At 41.1% G+C, this 9799-nt stretch overlaps 1 protein-coding gene across 1 annotated transcript in view; it reads right to left on the reverse strand.

Annotated features, from left to right (window-relative positions):
- The window catches only part of TTLL9 (tubulin tyrosine ligase-like family, member 9), a 47954-nt gene that overhangs the window by 37580 nt on the left and 575 nt on the right, over positions 1 to 9799 (reverse strand). Inside the window, exon 2 of the mRNA XM_008577381.1 lies at positions 4118 to 4161. Within this exon, the coding sequence (XP_008575603.1) occupies positions 4118 to 4161 (44 nt within the window). The remainder of the gene's footprint in view (positions 1 to 4117; positions 4162 to 9799) is intronic.

Consider the following 9799-nt stretch of genomic DNA (forward strand, 5'->3'; position numbering starts at 1 on the left):
GGCCCAAGAAAGGAACAACCTAGCAAGACAGAAGACAGACAATAACTGCTCTACACCAGCCAAACCCCATGAAAAACATCTGTGACCCACCTCCACTTACACCAGCAAAGGCCAGGTGGGGAGTCTAGACTTCCCTTGAGGTTGTAACAAAGCATCTCAACACCCCTGCTGGATGGCAGCAGAGAAGGCCAAAGACAGTGCTGGGCTTTCATCCCCACCAGGTGGTAATGATGCTCCCACCCCTGCTGTGTCCATGGATGCCATGGGTGGAGCATGGACTTCCTCCCCAACCTGGCAGTAATGAGGTGCCCCTCCCACTCTGGGTGATGTCAAAGGAGGCCTAGTGGAGAGTAGAAATCAATAAAATCAAAAATAGAAAAACAATAGAGAAAGTGAAACAAAAGCCTAGTTCTTTGGAAAGATCAATAAATTGACAAATCTATTTGTGAGCAAGATTGACAAAGAAAAGACAAAATTACCAGTATGAGGAATGAAACAGGAGAGACTACTACAGACCCTGCAGAAATCAAAATGACAATAAGGGAATACTACTAACAACTCTACACACCAAAATTTGACAACTTAGATGAAATGGATCAATTCCTTGAAAAGCTCAAATTATCACAACTCACCCAATATGAAATAGGTAGTTTGAATAGCTCTATAACTATTAAGGAAATTGAATTCATAATTTTAAAACTGTCCAAAAAGAAATCTCCAAGCTCAAATGATTTCACTGGAGAACTCTCCCAAACATTTAAAGAATTAGTACCAATTCTATACAAACTCTTCCAGACAATAGAAAAGGGAGAACTTCTGAATTCATTTCATGAAGCTCATATTAACCTGGTATCAAAACCAGACAAAGACAGTACACAAGAAGAAAACTACAGACCAATATTCCTTATGAATTTGGATGCAAAAATCCTTAACAAAATATTGGCAAATGGAATTCAGCAATATATAAGAAGTATACACCATAACAAAATGGTTTACCAGTAGACAAGGCTGGTTCAGTATTAGAAAATCTATCAATGTGATCCATCATATACACAGACTAAAGAAGAAAGATTACATGATCATATCAACTGATACAGAAAAAGCATTTGACAAAACTAAACACTCATTTATTTATTTTTTTTTTATTTTATTATTTTTTTTTTAAAAGATGACTGGTAAGGGGATCTCAACCCTTGACTTGGTGTTGTCAGCACCATGCTCAATCAGTGAGCTAACCAGCCATCCCTATTTAGGATCCAAACCCGTGGCCTTGGTGTTATCAGCACCGCACTCTCCCGAGTGAGCCACGGGCCGGCCCTAAACACTCATTTATGATAAAAACTCTCTGAGGGAAGTTCTTCAACTTGACATGGTGCATCTAAAGAACCTCTAGCTAGGGCTGGCCCATTAGCTCTGTTGGTTACAGCGTGATAACACCAAGATCCAGAGTTCCATCCCTGTACTGGCCTGCTGCCAATTAAAAAAAAAAAAAAAGAACCTCTATGTAATGCTATAATTAATGGTGAAAGACTGAATGCTTTTCCCTAACATCAGCAAGAAAGCAAGGATATCCACTCTCACCACTTACTCAACATAGTACTGGAAGTCCTGGCCAGTGCAATAAAAAGAAATAAAAGGGGCATAGTTCAGAAAGGAAGAAAACACTGGGATGATACCAAGCAGTCTAACATACAAGGATACTTCAAAAAGTTCATGGAAAAATAGAATTAAAAGATAACATGAATCTTTCCATGAACTTTTTGTAGTACCCTTGTACATGTAATTGCAGTCCCAAAAAGAGGTAGGAAAGAGAACAGGACAGAAAATATTTCTGAAGAAACAATGGCTAAAAGTTTTTCCAAACTCAGTTAAATTATCAAACCACAGATCCAAGGAGCCAAATTAACACCAAGCAAAATAAACAACAAAAAACACACCAAGGCAAACCATAGTCAAATTGCTGAAAACCAGAGAAAAATCTTAAAAACAGCCAGGGGAAAAAAAAGACACCTTACAAACTGGGTGTGTGTGTTGGGGGTGGGGACAGTTAAGGTGGACGGAAGAGGGTAGGGCTGGGGAGATCACAGGAGCCTCAGCTGACTTCTCTAAGCTGGAAGACTAAGCAGCTTCCTCTTTCAAGTGCTTAGAGGAAAAAAAGGTCAACCTAGAATTCCACAGCCAGTAAAATTTTACTTAAAAAATGAAAGTGAAATAAAGACATTTTCAAATAAACAATAGCTGAGAACACTTATTGCCAACAGATCCACACTATAAGAAACACTAAAGAAAATTCTCTGGGGTGAAGGAAAATTATACCAGATGGAAATTCAGACTTACAAGGAGGAATGAGGCGTGGGGTAAACATGAAATACTTTCTTCCGTGTCTAAATTTTTAAAAAACACACAACTAGCTATTTAAAACAAATATAATAGGAATGTAATGTAGGGTTTATAATATATTTACAAGTAAATCCAGGGCAAAAATAGCAACACAGGGCCAGCCCCGTGGCTCAGTCGAGAGAGTGAGGTGCTGATGGCGCTGAGGCCGTGGGTTTGGATACTATATAGGGATGGCCGGTGTGCTCACTGGCTGAGCGTGGTGCAGACAGCACCGAGCCAAGGGTTGCGATCCCCTTACCGGTAAAAAAAAAAATAGGAAAGAGAACAGGACAGAAAATATTTCTGAAGAAACAATGGCTAAAAGTTTTTCCAAACTCAGTTAAATTATCAAACCACAGATCCAAGGAGCCAAATTAACACCAAGCAAAATAAACAACAAAAAACACACCAAGGCAAACCATAGTCAAATTGCTGAAAACCAGAGAAAAATCTTAAAAACAGCCAGGGGAAAAAAAAGACACCTTACAAAAAAAAAAAAAAAAAAAAATAGCCACACAAAGAAGCAGAGAGGAGTAAACAAAAGCATGCTGTTGTAAGTTCTTACATTATACATGAAATGGTATCATATTGATCCAAGGTAGAATGTGATTAGGTAAAAATGCATAGTATAATCCCCCAGAGCCGTGGGTCATGAAGAATGGTCCACGTATTCCTCGGGGTCCCCAACTCTCTTTCAGGGGTCCAGTAATCTCTCATTGTGCCCAATTTATAAAGTAAACTTTATCATAGGTATGTATGTATATATAGGAAAAAACAGTACATATAGCGTTCGGTACTATCTGCAGTTTCAGGCATTCACTGTGGGTCTTGGAAAGTATCCCCCGAGGATAAGGGGAAACTACTATATATGCCCTTAATAAAATAGGTGGATGGGTCCTGTTAACAAAAGTGCTCTTTGTTTTGTTGGGGTGGGGGTGGGCATGTAAGTTTAGGGCCAGGATCTGGAACAGAGCAGAGTTGTTCTGCATAAGAGAGTGAATATTTTGAAATTGGTGGGATACAGTCAGTGTGGAGAGGAAGAAGTCAAAGATGAGTACTGCGTGAGAGAAGGGCCAGAGACCACACATGCCGTGCTCAGTGGTGGTATAGCCGAGAGGGACTTTAGAGAGAAAAGAAATATCCACAGAAATAGAGAATAGAAATATCTAAAATATTTGCTGTGATGCGTGCAGTGAAAACTATCTCCTCTAACTCTCCATAAAAAGTCTTCAGTAAAGTCTACTTTGTTCACTCCTGCTTTGTACAAATGGATTCTGTTTAGGGAATCCAAAGAGGTGCTGAGTTCTGCATCGAGGTTACTGAGGATCAGGACAGAGTTGACATTGGAGTCATCAAGCCCGCACAGGGTTGCTGAAGGAGGCAGGTGAGTATAGTCAGAGGGCGGGCCCTGGAGGCCAACGGGTCTGCCACTAACTCATCATATGACCTTGAGCAAGTCAGTTAGCCTTTCTGGGCTTCAGCTTCTCCATCTGTAAAATGGACACAATAGTAGTATCTACTTCAAAGGATTGTGGGAAGGATTCAATGAGAAAATACAGGTAAAGTTACTAGCCCAGGGCCTGGCACATGGTAAGTGCTCAATAATTGCTTATCATTATTACTACTGCCATTATTATTATCATTATCATTAGTGAAGAAAAGAGAGATGGATTGAGGAAGAGAGGGAAAGAAGGAAGAACGTTAGTTCTGTGGTTTTTGGATTGCAGGGACCACTCACCGCTCTTTTCCCCTTGACAATCCATGGCCCTTGTAATTTTGATTCTGCAATGAGAAAAGGAAAAGGATGTAACTGGTTTTGTATATCAACCTGGACTTCTCAGCTTAACTTACTACAGATAGCAAAATGCTCAAACAATCAGACTCAACAATGCATAGGTCCCGAGACATGAAGTATCCAACCTCATTGGTCACCATGTGCCAGCAAATTGGTCCAGAATTTACTTGCTCTCCTTGGAATAAACTCCCAAGTATCCAAGGGCCCACCTTGCTGTAGGTTTGCTTCACAAGTGTGACCAGTATAGTGAATGCCTGGTTTTCACTGCTACAAAGGTCAACCTTAAACCCCAGTTTTGATAGCTCAGCTCAGCAGTCTCTGTGAGAAGGATCTGTACCTTCTACTCTAATGCTGAGTGTTTGATTAGACCCAGGATCCAGGAGGTTGCTGGGTCAAAGACTCAGAGCAATGTTCATTCCTTTCATCAGAAATGGACCTTTCACATTTTCAGTGGCTAGTAGGTACTGTTGTGTTCCAACCATGTCCAAAACAGCTTGGCCCTCCATTTTGATAAGACTGATCCCTAAGGCACATATGAAAAGAGACATTGAAATTAGTCCCAGGGGCTAGCCGGTTAGCTCAGCTGGTTTAGAATGCAGTGTTATAACACTAAGGTCCAGGGTTCAGATCCCCATACCAGCCAGCCACCAAAAAATAAATAAATGAAAATGACCTTTGCAGCTGAAGAGATCTGCCATCTGTATTAGTTTTCTATAGCTGTGTAACAAATTACCACAAACTTAGTGGCTTAAAGCAATGCAAATTCATTATCTCACAGTTTCCATGGGCCAGGAGTATGGACACAGCTTAGCTAAATCTTCTGCTTGGGTCTCACAAGGCTACAACTCAGGTGGTAGCTGGGGATATGGCTCTCATCTGAGGCTTGAGATCCTCTTCCAAGCTCAGACTGTTGGCAGAATTCAGTTGCTTGGGGTTGCAGACTGAGGTCCCTGCTTACTTGCTAGCTGTCAGCTAGGGACTGCTCTCAGTTCCTAGAGGTTGCCTGCAGTTCCTTGCAGCGTGGCCCCCATAGGCCATTCACAACTTAGATGTTTGTTTTCCTACAGGCCACCTGGACCACATTCCTCTGGCTTCCAAGCTTCCTCCCTCCAAGTCAGCAATGATATAGTGTCTTATGTAATGTGATCATGGTAGTAACTATAAAATGCCATCAAATTCACAAGCTCTGCCCATACTCACAGGGAGGGAATTATACAAGGCATGTACCCCAGAAGTGAGAGCCTTGGGGCCATGTTTGAATGCTGCTAACCACATCATCCTAGCAGTGGAGGGGAATGGAGGATATCACTTTACAAAAGTGTCAGAAGTAATCCTCTGAAAAAGAAGTGAAATCTTATTCCATTCTTCTATTCAAGTCCCTCCAACTCTCTCAGCATTAGTCAAGCTATTCTAGTCTTTTTTAAATTGTACCTCTAATCCTCTCTCATACTTTCAATTCCATTTTCCTTATGTTTACCCAGTTGCTCCAGAGCCATTGGTTGAAAAATTTTTTTCTTCCCTTCTTGGCACTTTTTTTTTTTTCCTTACTGGCATTGGCACATCTGTCAAAATTCAATTGGCCATATGTATGTGAATCTATATCTGGACTCTATTTTGTTTACTTCTTTGCCTATCCTTATGACATTATCACATTTTTTTTTCTTTTGCTTCTTTTTTTTTGGCAGCTGGCTGGTAAGATTAGCTTTCTAGTAAATCTTGAAATCAGGTAGTGTAAGTCCTCCAACATTGTTTTTCTCCAGATTGTCTCTGTAATAAGGGTCCTTTGCACTTCCATATAAATTTTAGAATCAACTTGCCAATTTCTACAGAAAAGCATGTGGGGATTTTGATGGGGATTGCAGCAAATCTACAGATCATTTTGGGAAGAAGTAACATCATGAAGTATTGAGTCTTTCAATCCATGAATATGGTCTATCTCTCCATTAATTTTTTTCCACAATACTTTTTAGCTTCAGTATAGAAGTCTTGCACACTTTTAATTAAACTTGCTCATAGGTATTTGATTTTGTGATGCTATTGTAAATAGTATTTTTAAATTTCATTTTCTAATTATTTGATGACAGTAAATTGTGACAGACAGAATAATGTCACTCCCAAAGATGTCTATGTCCTAATCCCCAGAACCTGTAAATATGAGGGTTCTTCAAAAAGTTCGTGGAAAGATTCATATTATCTTATAATTCCACTTTTCCATAAACTTTTTGAAGTACCCTCTTATGTTACATTACATGGCAAAGGGTAATTAAGGTTGCAGATGGAATTAAGGTTGCTAATCAACTGACCTTAAAATAGATTATTTTGGGTTATCTGGGTGGGCCCAATGTGTTCACAAGAGTCCTTAAATGTGGAAGGATGCAGAAGAGTCAGCATCAGAGTGTCAGAGTGATGCAATGTGAGAAAGACTGTCTGTGAAGACGACCGGGGATCATGAGCAAAGGAATAGGGGCAGCTCTAGAAATTGGAAAAGGCAAGAAAATGTATTCTCTCCTAGATACTCCACATGAGAATGCAGCCCTGCTAACACCTTGAATTTAGCCCAGTGAGACACTTTTCAGACTTCTGACCTCAAGAACTTTAAGATAGTAAGTTTGTTGTTTTAAGCCAGTAATCTTGTGGTATTTTGTTACAGCAGCCACTGGAAATTAACACACATTAGTTCTGGTAGTTTAGATTCCTTTGGGTTTTCTTTGTATACAATTATGTCATCTGTTAATGAAGGCAGATTTACTTCTTCCTTTTCAATATTTATGCTTTTTATTTATTTTTCTTGCTTTACTGCACTGGCTAAAACCTCTAGTACAAGTTTGACTGAAAGTGGTGAGAACAGACATCTTTATCTTGCTCCTGATCTTAAGGGGAAAGCATTCTCTACTTCCACTTTCAAGAGTGATATTAGCTATAGGTTCTACCTATGTATTTCCTACCATTCATTCCCTAGTATTTTGAGGGTTATCATGAATAGGTGTTTCATTTTTATTTCTTTTAAAGCATCTCTTATTACATAATTATTATATAATGCAATCATTATAATGGTCAAAATAATAGTTCTTCAGAAATGTTTAACATTTAGTTCTGCTTGACACTCAAGAACAATAAATTTTATGGTAAGGTCTTAGTTTAGCATTTCCCGGACTAGCCTGAGGGCTCATCCAAGGTTAAGAATTCTCAAGAGAGACTCCCCTGGGACGCCCCCCATCTCCTCCCTACTTAGAGCACACAGTGAGGCTGACTAGCTTCCTAGTTTTCTCCCGTTGCTGAAGGGTAAATTTGTTCTAGTTAACACCATTATTACGGGTGGGGTCCTCTGAAGATTCCAGCTGTATAGAGAGGTCTCAGTACAAACTCCTTACCCAGTGGGCCTCACTCCTTCAACTCCTGAAAAATAGTCCAGGGATATGAATATTTCCCCCGAGTAACTAAAACAGTGCATTTAGAAGACAAGGCTACAAGACTTTTTAAAAAGTGGTCTTATAGAGAAAATGACTCAGAGATGGCGCAATTGCTTTTGTGGGCTACAGAGAACTTTAATTTTATGTCTCATTTTGCTCCATACAAAATGGAAGGAGGACATGAATGGCAGTAGTTGGTGCTGAATCAGAGGAGCATTTGCTCACGACACAGCCAGCTTCCTTCATTCCTGCCTCTATGCCACAAGCCCTGCTTCAAGCTCCCTGGTCCTACCTGCCAGGTGGGGACATCCATACTGGAACCAGTTTGCCGCAGGAGCTTACACATTGTAAGAATGTCAAAGGCTGGCCTTTGATCACTTCACCAGAGACCAGCTTCCTTGTTCAACTTGTTCCTTCAGCCCTGATCCCATTCCTCATTTCCCCCTTATTCCTCTGGAGAATTTCCACCATCCCTGGGAGCTGAGGCCCTGGGAACCACAACCTTGCAGAGGTGAGATCAAAGATTAGGATACATACTATTCTGACCTCTGGCCTTCTCTGGGCATATTTTTGTGAGGATATACACAATATATCCTAGCACACTCTCTTAAGACCAACATTCATGTTCTTGCTTAAATAAACTCATATTCCCATTTCCCCTGAGTCATTTGAAAGAAACCACAAAGTCCTAAGTCATGATATATGTGACCTTTGCCTCCCTCTCCAGCAACCAGAACAAAATACATAGTGTCACAAAGAAGCAGTCTGCTACTTTTCCCCCTCATCCAACATGAGTCTGCCACAGCCTGATATTCACAGTACAGATCGTATATAAGAGTATGTCCATCTTTCAGCAACTGCAGTTTGTCCCTCCTTTCAAAGGAATCAGTCAGGTTGATGGGAAGGGACTATTTCAGCACACGTTTATTTTCTGTTTTTCTAATAGTAATTTTAAAAAGTGATATGGGGCCAACCTGTGGCTCACTTGGGAGAGTGTGGTGCTGATAACACCAAGGCCACAGGTTTGGATCCCTATATAGGGATGGCCGGTTTGCTCACTGGGAGAGCATGGTGCTGACAACACCAAGTCAAGAGTTAGGATCCCCTTACCAGTCATCTTTTTAAAAATAAAAATAAATAAAATTTAAAAAGTGATATGTGTCCCGATCCGTGTGTTTAAAGAGTATTGATTTTTTAAAAATTGAGAATTAGATCATGATCAGAATAACAGTCCTTGAGGTGGAATGAAGAATAAATTCAAGATATATTTCAAAAGTTAAAGGAGGACTTATTGGACACGGGCGGTGAGGAAGATAGAGGAATCAAGACAGAGTACCAGTTTTTTTTTTGTTTTTTTTTTTTGTCTTTTTTTGTGACCAGCAACGGGATCACAACCCTTGGTGTTGCTCCCGCACCTCGCTCAGCCAGTGAGCGGCCGGTCTGTATGTGGGATCCGAACCCTCGGCGGGAGTGCCGCCGCGCTCCCAAGCGGCGCACTGTAGCAGTGCGCCACCGGGCCGGCCCAGAGTACCAGTTTTTGGCTTGAGCAACTAGCTGGGGAGTTCAACAATAGTCATTCCTTTAACAGTTATCAACTGTATGTCAGTTCTGTGCCGGGTGCCAAGGATACAGGAAAGAACAAGTCTGACGAGATCTCAGAGTCTAGCAGGGAAGACAGACATTAAACAAATAATCACATGAATAATGATTTGTAGTAAAAAGGCGAAGTTTAAGAGCAAATAAACTTGCTTTTTGTTATGAGGGAGAATTAAAGTAAGGAGGTGCCATTCATGAAAGGTGAAACACGGGATAAGAAGCAAGTTGGGCTGGGGAAGCTGGATTCTAGAGTAACTAATTTCCCGTGTTTGGGCCTCATTTTTCGCACTCAAAAAGGAGGAGTTGGCCTGTGCACTCCTAGAGGGCAGGGTCTTGTCTGATTCACTTGTGTTCCTTAGCTTGTCTCGGAAAAGTCACTAATTAGCGTTTTTGGGGGTGGATGGATGATGGATGGATAAATATTGGGAGGCGAGTGGCGGGATGAATAGATCTATTAGGATTTCTCCAGGTCAGAAAATCTGAAAATTTGGGCCGGCCTGGTGGCGCACTGCTGTAGTGCGCCGCTTGGGAAGCGCGGTGGCGCTTCCGCCGAGGGTTCGGATCCCACATACAGACCGGCCGCTCACTGGCTGAGCGAGGTGCGGGAGCAACACCAAGG

This window comes from Galeopterus variegatus, unplaced genomic scaffold (assembly GCF_000696425.1).
Source record: "Galeopterus variegatus unplaced genomic scaffold, G_variegatus-3.0.2 Scaffold65, whole genome shotgun sequence".
In the NCBI taxonomy this organism is placed as follows: domain Eukaryota; kingdom Metazoa; phylum Chordata; class Mammalia; order Dermoptera; family Cynocephalidae; genus Galeopterus; species Galeopterus variegatus.